At 47.4% G+C, this 21,226-nt stretch overlaps 2 protein-coding genes and 1 long non-coding RNA gene across 6 annotated transcripts in view; 2 read left to right on the forward strand and 1 right to left on the reverse strand.

The window, feature by feature from the left end:
- The window catches only part of LOC308587474, a 306,756-nt gene that overhangs the window by 215,226 nt on the left and 70,304 nt on the right, over positions 1-21,226 (forward strand). The window lies entirely within an intron of this gene.
- The window catches only part of TBPL2 (TATA-box binding protein like 2), a 119,227-nt gene that overhangs the window by 55,382 nt on the left and 42,619 nt on the right, over positions 1-21,226 (reverse strand). The window lies entirely within an intron of this gene.
- The window catches only part of ARMH4 (armadillo like helical domain containing 4), a 71,056-nt gene that overhangs the window by 10,205 nt on the left and 39,625 nt on the right, over positions 1-21,226 (forward strand). For 2 of the 4 annotated variants that reach the window (XM_081192119.1, XM_081192117.1), the window contains exons 2-4: positions 987-2,301; positions 8,431-8,655; positions 17,857-18,081. In XM_081192119.1, the coding sequence (XP_081048245.1) occupies positions 987-2,301; positions 8,431-8,655; positions 17,857-18,081 (1,765 nt within the window). Of the gene's footprint in view, positions 1-986; positions 2,302-8,430; positions 8,656-17,856; positions 18,090-21,226 lie in introns of all 4 variants that reach the window. The other 2 variants (XM_081192116.1, XM_081192118.1) reach the window with 2 other exon arrangements.

The following is a 21,226-nucleotide window of genomic DNA, read 5'->3' on the forward strand; positions in this document are numbered from 1 at the left end:
AAAAGTAAGGGGAAATGTGTGTGCGTCTTATGGAGCGAATGCAGGCTGCGCAGCTATCCCAGAAGCCAGAACAGCAAGAGGGATTGCTGCTTTCACTGCGCAGCGATCCCTCTTGTTGTTCTGGCTTCTGAGATTCAGAATATTTTTTTTCTTGTTTTCCTCCTCCATAAACTAGGTGCGTCTTGTGGTCTGGTGCGTCTTATAGAGCGAAAAATACGGTAAACGGTATTTCGAGGAGCTTGTGATCTAACATGGTTGCCCTTCCTGCCTCGGTTCCTTTCCCTTCTTATCTCTTGTTACCTTCTTTGATGGCATGAGAACAGCCTTTAATGTCCTAATCGATCGGGGGTGTGTGTGTGTAAATTGATAGTGCTGGGTACCTTTTTTGATGTTGCACATTGTTTTGAGAAAGTGAGGCATTGGGAGGGGGTGATCAGTTTGGGAGTCAAAATGGTTTCAGGGCTCTTTTCCTGTGCTGCCTCAGTCATGTGGTTTATATCTTTATGTACGTGTTTGCTTGGTACATTTATGAACATTTATGATATGTATATAGGGACGCGGGTGGCTCTGTGGGTTAAACCACAGAGCCTAGGACTTGCCGATCAGAAGGTCGGTGGTTCGAATCCCCGCCACGGGGTGAGCTCCCGTTGTTCAGCCCCTGCTCCTGCCAACCTAGCAGTTCGAAAGCACATCAAAGTGCAAGCAGATAAATAGGTACCGCTCCGGCGGGAAGGTAAACGGCGTTTCCGTGCACTGCTCTGGTTCGCCAGAAGCGGCTTAGTCCTGCTGGCCACATGACCCGTAAGCTATACGCTGGCTCCCTCGGCCAATAAAGCGTGATGAGTGCAGCAACCTCAGAGTTGGCCACGACTGGACCTAATGGTCAGGGGTCCCTTTACCTTTACCTATTATATGTATAAGACCTTAAATTTTTTATTTCAAGAGCTTAACTGAACTGAGAGCTCTCTTTTGCTTCTCGCTTCCAGGTCTTGCTCCCCAGCACCGCTTGCTCTCCTCGTTCCCCCGCACGGCGCTCCGCCGGAATGGGCCCCCATCCGATGGGTTTCCCCGTCTGCCTCTCCCTCTGCCTCATCCTGCTCAGCTCCTGCAGCCCGCAATGCCTCGCTTTCTGGGAGGCGGAGGGGCGGCCCGCGAGACAACTACACCAGGCCTTTCTGGAAGACCCTGGAAACGTGAGCGTCCCGGGTCCAGAAAGCCCCTTCAGCTCACCTGCGCAAGCAGCCGGCAGTGCGGCTCCCGGAAACCTCTACGAAGGCGCCACAGCCGAGCTGGCCGGGGAGCTGTTAAACACCGCCACCACCATCAAAGCCACGCTGCCAACCAGCCTGGATGCTCAAAGTCCTTCAGGACGCCAGGGTTTGGATGTTGACGCCACTGCCTCAACCCCAGAGGTGGGTGGCAGCGAACAGCAGTTGGACCCCAGTGTGCCCAGTAAAGAACTGGGGAGCAACAGGCAAAGCGAAGTCCTGCTTGCCCCGGTTGTGACGACTCCAGACCCAAACGTGAGGGGTGATGGGCTCAGCACCACTGCAGGAGAGCTGGTGGAGGGTGGTGGGGCAGGAGATGGGCTCGGTTCAACGGCGGACGTTTTCGCACCAGGCGCCTTGGAAGGAGGCAGAAGCGCCACAGGGCGACCGGCCACAGAAGAAGCACCCATTTCCGAAACGATAGCCAGCAGCCGCTCCGTGACTCCTTCCCCTCCAGCGGGTCAGTATGTTGATTCTGATCAAGGTCCGGACAGAGACAACCCCTCGGTTTTGAGCGGCACAGAGGGTCCTGTCTTGGCTCCGACTGACGCCGCCTCGGGTTTGCAAAAGGGGATCTCCACGGATTGGGAGCTCTTGAAAGGCGTTCCTAGTGCTGCGGCGACTGTCACACCGCAAAGCGACGACTGGGATGATACAAAATTTGGGCCCGCCAGTCGGGTGGGTGCTCTGGGACCCGTGGCGGAGCTTTATCCCTCCATGGGGGGAGAAGAAGAGGAAGACGATGTGAAGAAGGCTCTGCCGCCGAGATTATCGGCAGCCGCGGCGAAAGGAAGCGAGAATGTTCAGACCGGGTTGGGCCTCGCGTCCGCGGCAAGCGGGGAGCCCACCTCGCCCTCTGCCAGCATGGATCCTGCCCGTGTTGCTGACCCATCAGCGAAAGCCCTCTCTGGGAGCCCAGTGGAAAATGGAGACCCCTTTGCCACTTCCCTTTCCAGATCCGTCGCAGAGACCACCGCTACGACGGACGTGACCAAATCAGATGTCTTCCAAACCCCGAGAGATTCGTCAAGAGGTAAATAAATTCCTCCTTTTGCTTTCAGTTTATTTGGTATGCGTCCCTATGACCCGGAAACTGTACGCCGGCTCCCTCGGCCATTAAAGCGAGATGAGCACCGCAACCCCAGAGTCAGCCACGACTGGACCTAATGGTCAGGGGCCCCTTTATCTTTACCTTTACCCTATCCCGCCTTCCCTTCAAGCTGCTCAACAGGGCATACACAATCCTGCTCCCCTCCCCATTTTATCCTCACACCAGTCCATTGGGATGGGTTATGCTGAGCGGTGGTTACTGGCCTGAGGTTGCCCAGTGATATTCATGGCCAAGGGGGTGGGATTTGAATCCTGGCCTTCCAGGTCCTCATCTAGCACTCTAACCATTACACCACACTCCTCCTCCTTGGCAGTTCGGTTTTTCAAGAATGGCTTGGAATAAAGAGCCATTGGCGAGAGAGGACTTGGCCTACATTGCCATCAGGCAATGAGATCACCTCCTTGGGTGGCACTGTGGTCTAAATCACTGAGCCTCTTTGGCTTGCTGATCAGAAGGTCGGCAGTTCGAATCCCCGCGACAGGGTGAGCTCCCGTTGCTCTGCCCCAGCTCCTGCCAACCTAGCAGTTCAAAAGCACGCCAGTGCAAGTAGATAAATAGGTACTGCTCCAGCAGGAAGGTAAATGGTGTTTCCTTGTACTCTGGTTTCCGTCACGGTGTCCCGTTGCACCAGAAGTGGTTTAGTCCTGCTGGCCACATGACTTGGAAAGCTGTCCATGGACAAACGCTGGCTCCCTCGGCTTGAATAGCGAGACGAGCGCTGCAACCCCATAGTCGCCTTTGACTGGACTTAACCATCCAGGGGTCCTTTACCTTTTTTTTTACCTGCACTTTGGAACTCCCTGCCTGTTGATACCAAGGCGGTGTCTTCAGTGTGCCCTTTCCGATGCCTGTTAACAATGTATTTGTTTAGGAAGCCAGCCTAGATTTTGCGAAAGCTGACACGTGTTTTAATCTGTTTTTAGTCTATTGTAGTTTTTTAAAAATATAAAATTCTGGTTGATTTTATTGTTCTATCTGTTTTGCAAGCCACTTTGAGGGTTTGTTTGATTTTTTTACAGTCAAGTGGCATACAAATAAATAAACCTTCCTTACTCTGTGTCCCTTATCTGCCCAAAATGATCAGAAGAGATTTTATCTTCTTTGAGCCTCTTCCTTGATTCCATTCCCTGTTTGCTGGCTGAGGTCTGGCACCAGAGCCAAGACGGTTGCTTTGGTGTCCCAGATATCCTGTGTATCTGGGCTCTTTGGTATTTGACCTGTATTATAACACTGTTGCTGGCAGCATTCACTCATTCATTGGCCCAGATTGCTCAATAGAGGGTGTGTTCACATTACTGCCTTCAAGGTGTAAGTTGCTGGGCTCTTTTGTGTGTGTGTGTGTGTGTGTGTGTGTGTGTGTGTGTGTGTGTGTTTTCACATCTCCTTTCTGCTCACATCAGCACAGCTTCATTAGTGTTGGATTCATTTCTTTCTTTCTTTTTTGTATGGAATCTCCTGGCCCTTCAGGAATTTTATTTACAACATAACACAGCCCCCCCAATACACAAATCCACCCTCATTAAACGTGAACATAACATGCAGGGAGCATAACATACAACAATACAAACAACTAAATAGAAGACTTCCTTTATCCTGTATCTGGCTTCCTTATTTACTTCTTATAAGCTGTTTCCTTTATGCATAATCATTAAGTTTTTTTTATAATTATAGCTTAAATATCCACAAAGTCTCCTGCAGACATTAATCAAAATCCAGGTATGTATTTTAGGGCACTGTTTTGTGAAGTATTCTCTGCATTTTCCCCATGCTTTTTGAAACTCTTGTCTAGTGTGATCTCTAATTGCCTCGTTAATCTAGCCAGTTCAGTATACTCTAACAGTTTGTCTTGCCATTCCTTTTTTGTTGGCACAGTTTCTTTTTGCCAGTTTTTAGCAGTTAGGATCCTTGCCGCTCCTGTGGCATAGAGGAATATTTTCTGATCTTCTCTTGCTATACCTGTGTCTGTTATCCCTAGTAGATTCATTTCTGTGCGTTCCAGAGAGTGTTGACAGGGCAGGGATGCTGTTTATCCTACTGAAAGGTGTTCACACCTTGGCTTGAGATGAATTAGGTTTAAGGACTCCAATTGGTGTGAAACTGGTTTGAGAAACAACACATCAACCAACTGAGATGTATGCATTTTGGATAATGTCATGTTGACACAGACTAATGTTAATGGAGAAATCTGAGGGCTCCCTAGGACAAAAAACAAGGACACCAGCCAGGAATAGCAGAGCAAAACAACAGCCAGTAGGCTTGGTCTTTATTGAAGACTGTGGCGACAGGACTCCCACCTGCCACCAGGTGGAACAAGATGGAAGCCCTGAACAAAAGAGAACCCAAACTTTTATTAGCTGCTAATCCCCATGTTACACCCCCCCAAACTACATCACTCATACATCACGGTTACATCATGAAAGGGGAGGTCTGGTGGCAGTAATCTGAGCATCCTGGAACCTGCCCCATGGTTCCCCTTGCCCTCCACCAAACACCCATCAAGTGTAACAAAAGAGATATTTACATTTCCCAGTTTCCCAGCAAAGTGAATCACACCCTTTTGTCTTCATCTGGGTTTGTTATTTCTGGAATGGCTACCTGTCTGGCACTCAGGTATCAGGATGCCAGGAATTATCACTCAGGCAGAGGGGCTGCTGAGTAGCTGACCTCACTTGTCTACAGTCATACCTCATGTTACGTTTGCTTCAGGTTGAATGTTTTCAGGTTATGTCCCACAGCAAGCCAGAAGTACCGGAAAGGGTTACTTCCGGGTTTCGGCGCTTGCGCTTGCGCTCACAATGACGTCACACGCATGCGCAGAAGCGGCGACCTGCACACCCGCAAATGTGGGTTGCGTTCCTTTCAGGTTGCAAATGGGCCTCTGAAACGGATCCTGTTTGCAACCAGAGGTACCACTGTATATGAATTTCTGAAGTTTTCCCAGTGAGCCAGTACATAGATACATTTATCAGTGAATCGTTACATTTGGTATTGTGCAGCAAAGGCCCTTTGAATAGATAGGAAGAAACTGTGATGAAGTGTTTTGTGGGGACAAATCACACAAGTCACAAAAGCGATTGTGCTGATTTTGGTAGTGGGCTGCATGTGAATGATATCTGCTGGAGGGGCAACCCCCCCCCAACCTATACTTAAATTCCTGTAACACTAAAAACCCAGCCCTGGAACTGCAGTGAGTGCTCAGCGAATGGTTGTGGTTTGACTGTCGGACTAAGACCTGGGAGACCAGGGTTCAAATCCTCCCCCCTCAGCCACTGGGTGACCTAAGGGCCAGTCACTCACTCTTAGCCTGACCACAACAACAGGGTTGTTGTGAGAATAAAAATGGGGAGGGAGGGAAGAAAATTATGCACAGCACCCTGAGCTACTTGGAGGGAAATTGGAATATAAATGAAAAACTAAACAAACAAATAAATCTTAGCTTACTTATACTGGAAGCCGAACCATGCCTACTCAGAAGCCACTCTTGCTGAATTTGTTGAGAGTAGGATAAGTGATGTTTGATGTTTGAAGCTCAACATCAAAAAAACGAGGATCATGGCCACTGGTCCCATCACCTCCTGGCAAATAGAAGGGGAAGAAATGGAGGCAGTGAGAGATTTTACTTTCTTGGGCTCCATGGTCACTGCAGATGGTGACAGCAGCCATGAAATTAAAAGACGCCTGCTTCTTGGGAGAAAAGCAATGACAAACCTAGACAGCATCTTAAAAAGCAGAGACATCACCTTGCCAACAAAGATCCATATAGTCAAAGCTATGGTTTCCCCAGTAGTGATGTATGGAAGTGAGAGCTGGACCATAAAGAAGGCTGATCGCTGAAGATCTGATGCTTTTGAATTCTGGCGCTGGAGGAGATTCTTCAGAGTCCCATGGACTGCAAGAAGATCAAACCTATCCATTCTGAAGGAAATCAGCCCTGAGTGCTCACTGGAAGGACAGATCCTGAAGCTGAGGCTCCAATACTTTGGCCACCTCATGAGAAGAGAAGACTCCCTGGAAAAGACCCTGATGTTGGGAAAGATGGAGGGCACAAGGAGAAGGGGACGATAGAGGACGAGATGGTGGGACAGTGTTCTCGAAGCTACCAGCATGAGTTTGACCAAACTGCGGGAGGCAGTGGAAGACAGGAGTGCCTGGCGTGCTCTGGTCCAGGGGGTCACAAAGAGTCGGACACGACTAAATGACTACACAACAAAGGATAAGCGGTGTTAGGTTTGCATTCTACAGCTCCCAGGATTCCTGATGCCCTTGCAGGAAACAGAGACTGGTAAATAGGATTGCCAGGGCATATATTTTGCTTCCCCTAAAGTTTCATCCCCCTGATTCCCAAAGAAGAGGCAGGGGAGCTTTCAAAATTCTGGCAAGTTTGCACTTTTAGCCGGCTGCCACAATCAGATGCTGCTCTGGCAGAAGGAGGAGGAGGAGATTTTTTTGACCTTCAGGCTCTGTATTCTGGAGCAACTGCTGCCGCTGTGGAATTTTTCCTGCAGGCAGCACAGAACTTCTGCAGCCTCGGTCCAGTGTTTTTTGGCTGTTTCTTTGCCACTGCAGTGAGCTAGTTTGGGCAGGCCCAGGTTCTGGCGGCGGCCGGCTGCTTTGACGGAAATGTCCCCAAATGAAAAATGGGAAAAACCCAGAGAAAGTGTCATTGCAGGAGGGGAGCCTTGGTCACGCTAGGCTCTGACGCAGCTGGAGAGATGGCAATCGCTGCCATCTGTCTAGCTCTCGCTTTCCGGAGGGGAGGCCGGGTGATCAATGGAGACCATGTGGGTGTGAGGATATTGGAACATATCCGGCTCGGCTCCTGCAATGAACGGCTGTTTCTGCGGCAGGAGAACTAGGTCAGCAAACACTTGCTGCAAGAAGAAAAAAGGGAGAAATTCCTGCCAACTTCTTGCACACGTTGTCTGCTGTACAATGTGCATAGGGGATAAAATTGAACCCGGAAGAACCCCACATTGAAGGCTCCATGCGGCTGAAGAGCACTCCCCAAGCTGCTGCTTCTTTGGCAATCACCCGTAGCCGAGTCAGATTGTCTTCCATAAACACAGTTTTAGCAGTGAGTCCGTAAGTTACTGTGGAGGCCAATTCTGGATCCACACATCCTTCCACAGTGGGGACATAGGTTTCCGGGCAGGAGTTGATCACCGTGAGGGTTTGTCAAGCGTGCCTTCCTCTTATTACGTTTCTCCCTTTCGTCCTGAGTTCGAGTGTCTTCAAAGCCCAGGACACCTTTGGTCAAGGCTGTTCTCCAACTGGAGCACTCGCAAGCCAGTGTTTCCCAGTTGTCTGTGCTTATACTACATTTTTAAAGATTTGCCTTGAGAGAGTGTTTAAGCCAGTGTGAGAGAGCCAGTGTGGTGTAGTGGTTAAGAGCAGTAGACTCGTAATCTGGTGAACCGGGTTCGCTTCCCCACTCCTCCACATGCAGCTGCTGGGTGACCTTGGGCTAGTCACACTTCTCTGAAGTCTCTCAGCCCCACTCACCTCACAGAGTGTTTGTTGTGGGGAAGGAAGGGAAAAGGAGAATGTTAGCCGCTTTGAGACTCCTTCGGGTAGTGATAAAGCGGGATATCAAATCCAAATTCTTCTTCTCCTTCTTCTTTTGTTGACCACTGGCACTACATATTCCATTTTTAAGTTCGGAATAGAGTAGTTGCACCCCAAGTATTACCTTCTGGAAATGTCTATCCAAGTAGGACTGGAACCACTGCAAAATGGTGTCACGCACCCCTAGTTCGGACGGCTGTTCCATTAGGATACCGTGGTCGATGGTATCGAAAGCCACTGAGAGGTGGAGGAGAATTAACAGGGACACATCATACAGTTTCTGTGCCAAAACCGGGCCTAAACTCCGACCGGAATGGACCTAGGAAATCAGATTCTTCCAAATACATTTTAAAAAGAATAGAAAATGAATGAATGAATGAATGAATGAATGAATAAGGGTGCTCTCAATGCATTCGGCTTTCCCTAAATGGGTCGGTCCAGTAACAGATATTTTATCTTCTGTGTTTCCCACCCCACACCCACCAGGCGTTACTCCTGGGGCAGCAACATCCTTCCACGAGGCAGGTGCCGTGCTTCTTCCAGCTGTGACACAAGGCGACTTTAGCACCCAGCAAGCCGCAGGGCCAGAGAAGGTGATGGAGGGAGAAACACCAACAGCTTTCAGAATCTCCCAGCTGCCAGACGACTCTGTGGCTGCCGCTTTCCTCCTTGCCACTAGTTTGCCTGTTCTTAAAACACCGGATGCAAAAGGTTGGTAGACTCTTCTTTCTTTCTTCTTGGCCGTGACTCCATAATAATAATATTACTTTTATTATTTATACCCCGCCCATCTGGCTGGGTTGCCCTAACCATTCTGGGCAGCTTCCAATACAGTCATACCTCGGGTTACAGCCACTTCAGGTTGTGTTTTTTTTGGGTTGCGGACTGCCGAAACGGTACCGGAACGGGTTACTTCCGGGTTTCGGTGGCTGCGCATGCGCAGAAGTGCTAAATTGCGCTGAATTGCAACCCGTGCATGCGCAGACGCGCCACTGCGAGTTGCGAAAGCTGCGGGTTGCGAACATGCATCCCGCATGGATCACGTTCGCAACCCAAGTGTCCACTGTATATGCAAAAACACGATAAACCAGCAAACATAAAAAAACACACTTCTTGATACATGGTCCAGCCCACAGCTTGTGTTATAAAAAAAAATACTGTTCTCTTTCCCTTATGGGGTATCTAAGAGCCCGTATAGAGTCCTTATGTAGGTTTTCTATCGGTAGGAGAAAATAATAGAGGCCAACCAGAGAATATTGAGAAGCAAAGCAGCCTGATCTTTCTTAAACTGTTGCAACAGGGTCTCCCATTCCCCCCACGCAGGGAGGGAGGAGAGGAACTCGGAACAATGGTGCGCAAGCTTTTATATAGACTTTTGAAATTGCTTGCCCTGTAGCTCAAGACCACCCCCCAAAACATCTTACATACATCTCAGAAAGAGGTGGTCCCCAGCAGAAATTTGAGTGTGTTGCTTCTCTCCTGCCTGCCAGGATACCTGATAATGCCTTATCAGATTGCCTTTTCTGGGTAGGCTGGCCATTCCTTTGAGATGGTAAATACCGTGGATTCCGGCGTATTAGGCGACTGGGCGTATTAGATGACCCCCCAAATTGGCAGCTGCAATTTGGGGATTTGCCTTATAAGCCCAGTCGCCTAATATGTTGGGCAGCAACAGGGGGCCGGCTCAGCTCCGCGCCAGGAAAAAACTGCCCAGCGCAGAGCTGAGCCTGCCGCTCGCTGCTGCTGCTTTGGGTGCCACCACCAAGAAGGCCCTCTGCCTGGTTTCCTGTAACCTCACTTCTTGCAGGGAGGGAACAGCCATAAGGCCCTTGGAGCTGGACCTCGGTGTCTGGGCTGAACGACTGGGATGGAGATGCTCCTTCAGGTATACTGGGCTGAGGCCGTTCAGGGCTTTCAAGGTCAGCACCAACACTTTGAACTGTGCTTGGAAACATCCTGGGAGCCAATGTAGGTCTTTCAAGACCGGTGTTATACGGTCTTGGCGGCTGCTCCCAGTCACCAGTCTAGCTGCCACATTCTGGATTAGCTGTAGTTTCCAGGTCACCATCAAACGTAGCCCCACATAGAGTGCATTGCAGTAGTCCAATCAGTGTAGATAATATCGTATAGCCAGTCACCAGGCCTTCCATCCATGCTGAAAGACTTCAGTTCATTTGGCCTTCCTTCTTTGGTTCTGTATAGCAATTAGGATGCCTCCAACTCTGATTCTATGACTAAACCAACAAACAGCAACAATATTAGGAAGAACTTTCTGGAGTTTTTCGACAGCGGGACAGACTCCCTTGGGAGGAGGACCACAGAGGACCTTGCAGTCTTCAAACAAAAACATCTTGGAGGTCCCGGGCCACAGGGAGGTTAGGCTGGCCTCAACCAGAGCCAGGGGTTTTTCGGCCGTGGCCCCAATCTGGTGGAACGCTCTGTCACAAGAGACTAGGGCCCTGCAGGACTTGACATCTTTCCGCAAGCCTGCAAGACAGAGCTGTTCCACCAGGCCTTTGGCCAAGGCACAGCCTTTGGCAATCTTCACAGAACTCTAGCCCAATGGTTGCCATTAATTTGATTTGAACTGATTTTAGAGTGAATTGGTTTTAGAATGTATTTCAATCAATTGATTGTGATTTTATTTAAATTGTGTTACTTTTATTGTTGTTTGCAGCTCTGAGCCTGGCTTAGGCTGGGGAGGGCGGGATATAAATAAATAATAATAATAATAATAATAATAATAATAATAATAATAATAATAATAATAATTTGCCATGGATGCTCTAGTTGAGATTCCTACATTGCAGGGGGTTGGACTCGATGACTCTCGGGGTCCCTTCCAACTCTATGATCCTGCGCAAGAGGTTATTTCCTACCTCTGCCAATAATCAGTATTCCTCCCCCACCGAGCATCCTCAGTTGGTCAAAAAATGGTCAAAGGCCTGGAAACGATGCCTTATGAGGAACGGCTAAGGGAGCTGGGCATGTTTAGCCTGGAGAAGAGGAGGTTAAGGGGTGATATGATAGCCATGTTCAAATATATAAAAGGATGTCACCTAGAGGAGGGAGAAAGGTTGTTTTCTGCTGCTCCAGAGAAGCGGACACGGAGCAATGGATCCAAACTACAAGAAAGAAGATTCCACCTAAACATTAGGGAGAACTTCCTGACAGTAAGAGCTGTTTGACAGTGGAATTTGCTGCCAAGGAGTGTGGTGGAGTCTCCTCCTTTGGAGGTCTTTAAGCAGAGGAGTGCTCTGATGGTGTTTCCTGCTTGGTCTCTTCCAACTTTATGATTCTATGATTCAGTTCTTGTCAGGCTGTTTTGAGGGGGTTCCTCCCCTCACTCTTTTAGGGTGTTTCTCCTAAAGATTTTGTGGTACTTCTGCAAGTCTAAAGGTCCCTGCCACCTGCTGATAACTGGCTTCTACCCTGAAATCACAATGGGAAATGCACACAGATATCTGTAATCATCATGAGAGTGTGTCTGAAAAACCGAAACACCTAAGGATTCAAAATTCAGCCCAAATTTCTTGTTTAGAATAGATTTGAACCACTGTCATCCCCAAGAAATGACTTAGGAATGATGGTGGCTGAGGTGATGCGCTGAAAAGGCCGGCTGGCTAAGAGTGCCGTTTTATGCACATTTATTTGGAAGCATTGTGGGACGGACTTCCAATATAATGTACAAAGGATGGGGGTGGAAGGGAGGCAGGTGGAATAAGGCTAAGCAAGGCAAGCTGAGGTTGGGTGAGCGAAACCTGTGGAAAGGTGTGTTCTCAGGCTCAGCTCTTTGGATGGTCAGACTGGATGTCTGAAGAGATACAGGAAGTATATAGCAGGAGGAAAGTCAAGTCATTGGAACTACAGGATATATGACCTAAACAGTCTCCAGAGGCAATGCTGAACTGAATTTTTGCTAATTGCCTTGTCTGGGCAGCTGACATGGTGCCACAGAGAACAGACAGGCAACTGTTGCCTATTCCTCAGTTCAAAATTTGAGACCTACAGTTGAATTTGAGACTTATATTCTGCGCCCCTTGTGCGCTACCCTTGACAGGTGTGCCGGGTCACGCAGCTGCCAATCATCTTAGCATCCCGACAATGTCATGTGAACCGTTTTCCTTCCCGCCCCCACTTAATTTATTTATTATTAATGTCACAATACATATATGAAATCTTTACACATTGGTACATATACATTATATTCCTAAATTCACATTTTCACATTTCATTATGTACCCACATTTATCCATTTCTTATTTCTTGCCCTGTGTCTTCCCTCCACCCGTGCGTGACTTCCTTGCTATTATTTTGTAACTTTATTATTGAGATTGTAATTTTGTATCTTAATAATTAAACATTCAATCTTAGTGAACCGTTTTCTTTTCCCTGCGTAGTGTGAGATCCAGTGGTGCGGGCAAAGGCACAGCCTGTTGCAACCGCCAACTGTCAGCTGATTTTATGCGCCGGCAGAGGTTCTGGCCTCTGCTGGAACTGCTCTGCGCACCTGACATCATACAGGATGTCATAATCAAAATAAAAAAATTCCTTCCAGTAGCACCTTAAAGACCAACTAAGTTAGTTCTTGGTATGAGCTTTCGTGTGCATGCACACTTCTTCAGATACTTCTTCAGATACTTATCTTCTTCAGATAAGTGTGCATGCACACGAAAGCTCATACCAAGAACTAACTTAGTTGGTCTTTAAGGTGCTACTGGAAGGAATTTTTTTATTTTGACTATGGCAGACCAACACGGCTACCTATCTACTACAGGATGTCATAAGTAAAGGTGAAGGGACCCCTGACCATTAGGTCCAGTCACGGCCGACTCTGGGGTTGCAGCGCTCATCTTGCTTTACTGGTCGAGGGAGCCGGCATACAGCTTCCGGGTCATGTTTCCAGCATGACTAAGCCACTTCTGGCGAACCAGAGCAGCGCACGGAAACGCCGTTTACCTTCCCGCCGGAGTGGTACCTATTCATCTACTTGCACTTTGACATGCTTTCGAACTGCTAGGTTGGCAGGAGCAGGGACTGAGCAACGGGAGCTCACCCTGTCGTGGGGATTCGAACCGCTGACCTTCTAATAGGCAAGTCCTAGGCTCTGTGGTTTAACCCACAGCGCCACCCACTGTCATGCAGAGGGCCAAACAGGGAGTCTGGTGCATCGAATTAGGCCCAAGGGCCAGAGTTTCTGCACCACTGATATAGGATGTAGTCCTATTCTCAGCTCCTGCTTCCATTTGCATGTTCCAAGCTATAAAGGCAGAGGATCCAACTGAGATCTGAGCTCGCATTTCAGCCCAGCGCATAGCTGTCAACTTACAGATTTGAAAATAAGGGACCAGCAGCCAAAATAAGGGACCTGCAGCCTCCCCTGTTCCAGGCACTCCAGTCTTCCTGTCCTCCTGCAGTCTGGTCAAACTCATGCTGGGTAGCTTTGAGAACACTGTCCAACCAACTTTGTAACCAGAGGTTCAACTGACTAGAATCTGAATCACATGCACCACAAGGCCTATGCAGCCTCAACTTAAGATGGCTCCCCCGGCCTGGCTTTGCACTGCAAAGTTTGCAGCGGCACGTGCAACAAAATGGCGTCCAGCATTCAAAAACCTCCTCAGCTTGCATTAACTAGCCACACACAAGGCATGCAAGCGCCACCCCCAGTCGTTCTTAGACTTCTTATTGGGTGAGCAACACAGCCAAGCAACACAGTTGGAGCCTTCCTCCTCCCTGGCCGGCAGGGAGGGAGGGAGGGAGAGGAGCTGCTTCCTTTGAAATTTAAAGGACATCATTTAAGGGACATTTAAGGGACATCCATCAATAAGGGACAGCAGCGGGACATGGCGCTGGAATAAGGGACTGTCCCTTCAAATAAGGGACACTTGACAGCTATGTGCCCAGCGCCTTCCCCGGAGGTTTGGTTCACTTTGCCTCGCAGTGCACGAAAACGGAACCCTTTGTGGTTTTTTTAAAAATAATTTTTATTAAGTTTCTTACAGATATAACACATATCACAACAAAAGAAAAACAGAGAAAAAACAAAAGAAAAAAGACAAGATAAACAAAAAAACAAGGTACCTAAATACCTAAACAACCTAATCACCTAAACAACACAAATTAATTATTATTTAGATTTCTAACCCCATAAACATATTTTGGGCTTCCTCTGAACCCTCCCATCTGAATGTCCTTGTAATTAAAATGTAGCAGTTTTCTGGTATCATTTTTTTTAAAAAAACCACAGTATTCCAATTAAAATAAAATTTCTTAACTTTCCTTTAGGTTCTAAATCTTTTTACGAAAACACTTTGGAGAGGGAAAATTTAAAAAACCAAGGGGAACATCTTTCTTACCGCGCTGATAAAATATTTAATAGGGATGCATTTATAATTAAGCTTGCTGGAAGCAAACTAATTGCGTGGGGACTCTGACGGTAATCTGTTAGCGATGGGCCCTTGGTGTGGCTCAGACCAGCTCCTTGGGATCACCACAGAGAAGTCTTTGAATAATAATAATAATAAATAATAATAAATTTTTATTTATACCCCGCCCGTCCCCGTTTTAAAACCGGGTTCTAGGCGGCTAACAGCAAATATAAAACATGGATTAAAATGAGACTTAAAAAAATAATAAAACAGCATAAAGTACAACATAAAATGCAGCATCGATATCAATAAAATTCAAAAATTCAGGGGTCATTTTGGGGGGAGGGGACTCAATCAGTAGACATCAAATGATCACCAGGGCCAAGTTGGTCCTACTAGGGCCAGCAAGGGCCAGGGAAGAATTTAAATGTGGGGTCCCAGAAAGGGTTTCTTCATAGAAGAGGAAAGGGGAAAAGGGAATAGAGGATCAGGCTAATTCAAATTGAAGGCCAGGCGGAATAGCTCTGTCTTACAGGCCCTGTGGGAGGAGATCAAGTCCTGCAGGGCCCTAGTCTTGTGGGACAGAGCATTCCACCAGGTCGGAGCCACCACTGAGAAGGCCCTGGCCCTGGTGGAGGATAGTCTGACTTCCTTAGGGCCCGGGACCTTTATGCTATTATACAGTATTCATTTGAAGGCATTTACACACACAGACCCTGATGTTGGGAAAGATGGAGGGCATAAGGAGAAGGGGACGACAGAGGACGAGATGGTTGGACAGTGTTCTCAAAGCTACCAGCATGAGTTTGACCAAACTGTGGGAGGCAGTGGAAGACAGGAGTGCCTGGCGTGCTCTGGTCCAGGGGGTCACGAAGAGTCAGACACGACTAAATGACTAAACCACACACACACACACACACACACACACACACACACACAGTGTTTACAAGTGAAAATCCCCACAGGGAGCTGGGTAATAGCCTCTACCAGAACTCATAGCTGGAGCGTGTGATTCCTGGTGCTTTGACCTCCCACTTTAGAGATAAACTTTTTGGCTCATTCCATGTTCTTTTGGCAGTTAAACATTGTGTTTCCTGCATATAAAAGCAGATCTGGTGTGTTTTAAAAATTGCGTCCTACCCTCTCAGCATGTTATCTTTTTGCTTGTCATAGAACAGGCATCCCCAAACTCAGCCCTCCAGATGTTTTGGGACTACAATTCCCATCATCCCTGACCACTGGTCCTGTTAGCTAGGGATGATGGGAGTTGTAGTCCCAAAACATCTGGGGATGGCTGTCATAGAAGCATGGAATGATAGAGTTGGAAGGAATCCTGAGTGTCATCTTGTCCAATCTCAACTAGATCATCCATGGCAGGTGGACACCCAACCTCTGCTTTAAAACCTTCAAGGAAGGAGACTCCACCTTCTCCTGAGGGAGACCATTCCCCTGTCGAACAGCTCATACTGTTAGAGATTTCTTAGAGAGATAGATAGATAATTTATTACGGTCAGAGACCAGCTTATAAAACACACTTGGGGGTACAATCCCAGAAAGAGAACAAACAGTTAAAACAATGTACAACAATAAATTTAAAATTTATAAATGCAATAAGCATGTTGTTGTTGTTGTTTAATCGTGTCCGACTCTTCGTGACCCCCTGGACCAGAGCACACCAGGCACTCCTGTCTTCCACCGCCTCCCACAGTTTGGTCAGACTCATGCTGGAAAAGCCCCCAAGAGCCCCCCCCACTCCACGCGGCTCTTTAAAGGGAGCGCTGAGCAGAGCCTCCCCTCTGCATTCGCTCCATAAGACGCACACACATTTCCCCTTACTTTTTAGGAGGGGAAAAGTGTGTCTTATAGAGCAAAAAATACGGTATATGTTTATGCCTTTATTTTTGGTGACTCACTGGTCCCAAATTTTTTGGCTCCCTGTTCCAGCCATTTTGGGATGGCTGCCACGGCATTTTTATCAAGATACGCATGCCGGCAGCTCATTCTTTATCCCCCCCCCAAAAAAAGCACCACTCAAATCACTAAAGGAAATTAAAAGAAGATAAATGCCGCAAACAAATAATCTGTCTGGCTGCTCCTCAGAAGAGAATGCCAGACTAGGCAGGACAGCTCAGCTTGAACCAGGACGACTGACTCATGATGATGACAAATCCTTTGGGAGAATACTTTGTTCTTAAACTCTAGTATGGCATAAAGTTGCCTTAGTTAATAGCATCTGTGGGATGTAATCCACTGAGAGAAGTCAAGTACAACATTCCTTGTAATGCTAGAGAAGACATGCGAGGGAATGTTTGGTCCAGCCAGTCAAAAACTTCCTGTTTCCTACTGGCTGGAGCATCCTTCCTTTGCATGTGACTAGAGGTGGGCGTGACCTTATCTGTCCAGGTAACAAAAGGACAAGTCACGCCGCACTCTCTCCCTCTTTTTCACTTCCTTCTTCATTTGACCAGCTTCTTAGCTAGGAATGCTCTGCTAGCTTCTCAGCTAGCAGAAGCACTGGGATTATTCCCCCATATGGGGTAGATCCACATGTACATATTTGTAACTTAAGTCTGCCTTCAGGAATCCAACTGTGAACTGATGTGAGTAAACATCTTTTATTGACTTTGAATAAGATTGTCGTGTCTTTATTCTTTTAAGAGCGATTAGAGGGAACTTACCAGGAACATACAATTCAATACTGAATTGTATAATAGTGAGAGGCTTACACAAGCCTGCAACCAGCTATCTGCTGTGCATGTATGAAAAGGGAATGTAAACTCTGCTACATAAAGAAACTTGCTAGCGCAAGTTAGAAAGGATATTAATAGACAACATAGCCTCTTCTGCCACCCTGGACGTTGCTTGTGATGCTCTTGGGCTAGTTTGTGCTCATTATCCTTTTTTTATTTATTTCCAAAACCGAAAGAAGAAAAATTACAAACATCAAATTCAACATCCATATTCATTTTCTAACATAAACCTATTACATAATTAACTAAAATGAAATATACCTAATTACTCTAAACTTCCCTTTGCTGTATACAAATACAACACAGTTAGAAATTTTATACTAAAGCTTTTATATTATAAATAATATTTCAAATTCCCCTATACCCCCTGTTACAGATAGGTAGCCGTGTTGGTCTGCCATAGTCAAAATAAAAAAATTTCTTCCAGTAGCACCTCCTTCCAGTAGCACCTTAAACACACATTTCTTCAGATACTTCTTCAGATACACACTGAATGTGTATCTGAAGAAGTGTGCATGCACGCGAAAGCTCATACCAAGAACTAATTTAGTTGGTCTTTAAGGTGCTACTGGAAGGAATTTTTTTTTTATTTTCCCTATACCCCCTGTTCCCCTTGTGCAGGGGTAAGCAAGGAAATAATAAAAGAATCAGCTGAACAAGGATTAAATTATAACAACACAACAAGACGGAAGAAGTAAAAATAAAAATGAGATCACACATGGGTTTGTGCTCATTATCCATGTGGGTGTTGGGTATACACCAATCTCCTGTTTTCTCTTCCTCTTGCACAGGGTCCGTCACTGCCCTTAGCGGAGAGGAGGAGGAAGATATTTCTGTTGCCAGCTCTCCTGCAACTCTGGGGGACCAGAGAACGCAGGACGAAGGGATTCCAGGAGCGACCGAAGCCATGACAGTTCCGCCGACCTTGGCGTCTTTGACGAAGAGGACCACTGACCCAGCCACGCACCGGATCACCACGGCTGCAACCTATGAGCTTGATAGGCTGGAATCAGAAGGTACCTATGTTAAGGCCTCGGATCTCAGCGCCAGACCACCTGCTCTACGTGCAGAAGGTCCCCGGTTGAGTCCCCATTAGCATCTGCAGGTAGGGCTGGGAGAAACCCTCCTGCCTGGAGAGTCAGTGTTTTGCAAGCTTGGTTCCCCAGCTACGGTTGGACTACAACTCCCATGATCCCTGCTAGCTGGGGATGATGGGAGTTATAGTCCAACCACAGCTGGGGACCTAAGTTTGAGAAACACTAGGGTGGACAACAGTCTGGTGGACCGCTGGTTTGACTTCGGTAATAATAATAATAATAATAATAATAATAATAATAATAATAATAATAATAATAATAATTTATTTATACCCCGCCCATCTGGCTGGGTTTCCCCAGCCACTCTGGGCGGCTTCCAACTGAATATTAAAAACAGTACAGCATCAGACATTAAAAACTTCCCTAAAGAGGGCTGCCTTCAGTTCTCTTTTAAAAGTAAAATAGTTGTTTATTGTTTTGACATCTGCTGGGAGGGCGTTCCACAGGGCAGGCGCCACTACTGAGAAGGCCCTCTGTCTGGTTCCCTGTAACCTTACTTCTCGCAATGAGGGAACCGCCAGAAGGCCCTCGGCGCTGGATCTCAGTGTCCGGGCTGAACGATGGGGGTGGAGACGCTCCTTCAGGTATACAGGACCTTATCACGTTCCCAGGTCCAGTACAATCTCAGTTAACTTGTGCGTTTTGACTTTGCACTGGTTGAAATTGTCCAGATTACATGCACACATTTAAGCTCTTTTTGCGCTGAGTTTTCCCGGTGTGGAGCCAGTTTTTGAACTCTCCTCCTTGCTTACTGTGCAAGTCCCGCTCAGCGCAGGGGCACTGGGATGCTCTCGCGAGATCTCACAGGAGCTCGGACAGCCCCCGTGAGATCTCGCGAGAGGAGCATCTCAGAGGTAAGGATGCCTGACCAGGACAGAACAGTAGGGCTTACATTTTGCACACAGAAGGTGCACACAGTCAGACCCTGGTACCTCCAGCCGAACGGATCAGGGAGTAGCTGATGGAAAACACCTCTGTTGGTTAATGTGTGGAGAAGTGATGGATAGTTGTCGAAGGACCCTGTGTGAGAGGCAGGGAAGAAGAGATCTCCCAGGATGGGAGGATGGGAGAAGAAAGGTGAGAGCTGGTGGGGGTCTACCTTCCTCTGCATGGGACAAGTTAAGATTTATCAAGAGGTGTGGGACATAGCTATTAATGATAAATCAACATGTGCCATTAAGGTAATACGGGGAATACGCAGGAGAAATGATTTTGAGGAGATATGGAGGGTGTTTGTAGAATTTGTACTGTTAAAACAGGAAGGGGTCAAACCATCGCAAGAGGTGTTGAAATTTTGGGAGGCTGCATAGTTCCAATGGAATGGACTCAGTGGTGGGGTGCACATTTTTATTCTTATTTATACTTATTACTTTGTCAAAATAAAAGAGTAATAATAAAAATAAAATAAAATAAAAATAAAAGTTAAGATTTATCTGTGAAAGACAACCCCCCCTTTTATGTTTTTGTTTAGATTAGTTGCTCTTTTACTGTAATATATCAGGAAAGGTCTTAATAAAAACTTATATTGATAAAGGGATTTAACAGGAAATAAAGTAGAAGAAACAGCTGGATCTTCTAGTGGCCCATCTAGTCCACCATCCTGTTCTCACAGAGGCCAACTAGAAGCCTGTGGGAAACCCAAGCACAAAAGAACCTCTTTTGCTTTCCAGCTGTGGAGGCGTAGGATCACCATCCTGGCTAGTAGCCATGGGCAGTTTGTCCTCCCTGATTTTGTCCAGCCCACTTTTAAACTATCCAGGTTGGTGGTCATCCCTGTGGCAGGGAGTTCCATAGTTTAACTATGCACAGCATTCCTAGTTTTACTGAACCACCATTCGTCTCTACCCAGTTGAGTCTTCTTCTCCTCCTCCTCCTTTGGCGATCACTTGTAGCCGAGTAAGATTGTCTTCCATAAACATGGTTTTAACAATGATGTCACGGTCCGGTTCATGGGCAGTCGAAGTCCCGGCAGGGGATGTCAGGATCGGGGGCAAGATGGCGGGGTGGGAGCAGGAACGGGGGTCTAGAAGCCAGGAGTCAGGAAGCCAAGAGTCCGAGGGTCAGAGAGCAGGGAGACACGAAGTCAAGGGTCTGTGGATCAAGAAGCAAGGAGTCACGAAGCGGAGGTTCAAGGACCAGGAAGCAAGAAGCCAAACGCAGGAAGCGTGTTGCTGTGGCAAAGAGCCGAAGGGAAATGCTGACCTTATATCCCTTCCTGGCTCTTGTCACCAGGGGCTGTGAGTTACCAAGCGGCCTTACCTGTGTGGCCACACCTTGCCTCTTCAGAACAAACTTAGGAAGGCTCCAGTCCTGCAGAGTCCTATTGGTCACAGGGCCTGGCTCCTGCATGCACACCTGACAAATAAGTCTGTAAGTGGCTGCACACGTTCTGGATCCACACATCCTTCCACAGTGGGGACAGTAGGTTTCCAGGCAGGAGTTGATCACGGTGTGGATTTGCCAAGCGTGCCTTCCTCCTAGCACGTCTCTCCCTTGCGTCCTGAGTTCGAGTGTCTTCAAAGTCCATGACACCTTTGGTAAAGGCTGTTCTTCAACTGGAGCGCTCGCAGGCTAGTGTTTCCCAGTTTCCTCTTTTGTTGACCACCAGCATTACGCTTTCCATTTTAAAGTTTGGAACAGAGTAGTTTCTTTGGAAGACGATCATCAGGCATCCACACAACATGACCAGTCCAGCGGAGTTGATGTTGAAGAATTGTTGCTTCGATACTGGTGATCTTTGCTTCTTCCAGTACACTGGGATTAGTTTGCCTGTTTTCCCAAGTGATGTGTACATTTTTTTGGAGACACCCATTGATGGAATCTTTTGAGGAGTTGGAGATGGCGTTTATAAGTGGTCCATGTTTTGCAAGTATACAGTAAGGTTGGTGGTACAATAGCTTTGTAAACAAGCAGTTGAGTAGAACTGGGGTGGCCAGGGTGGAAGCCTGTTGTGGTGCACGACTCCTCCCCCCCCCCAAATCCTGGCCATAGTGGCTGCAGCGGCAGCCTGAAACATCTGGAGGGCACTGAGTTGGGGAAGGCTGAGCCCAGTTCCTGCTCTTCA

The sequence above is a fragment of the Podarcis bocagei genome (assembly GCF_964188305.1).
Source record: "Podarcis bocagei genome assembly, chromosome: 1".
NCBI lineage: Eukaryota > Metazoa > Chordata > Lepidosauria > Squamata > Lacertidae > Podarcis > Podarcis bocagei.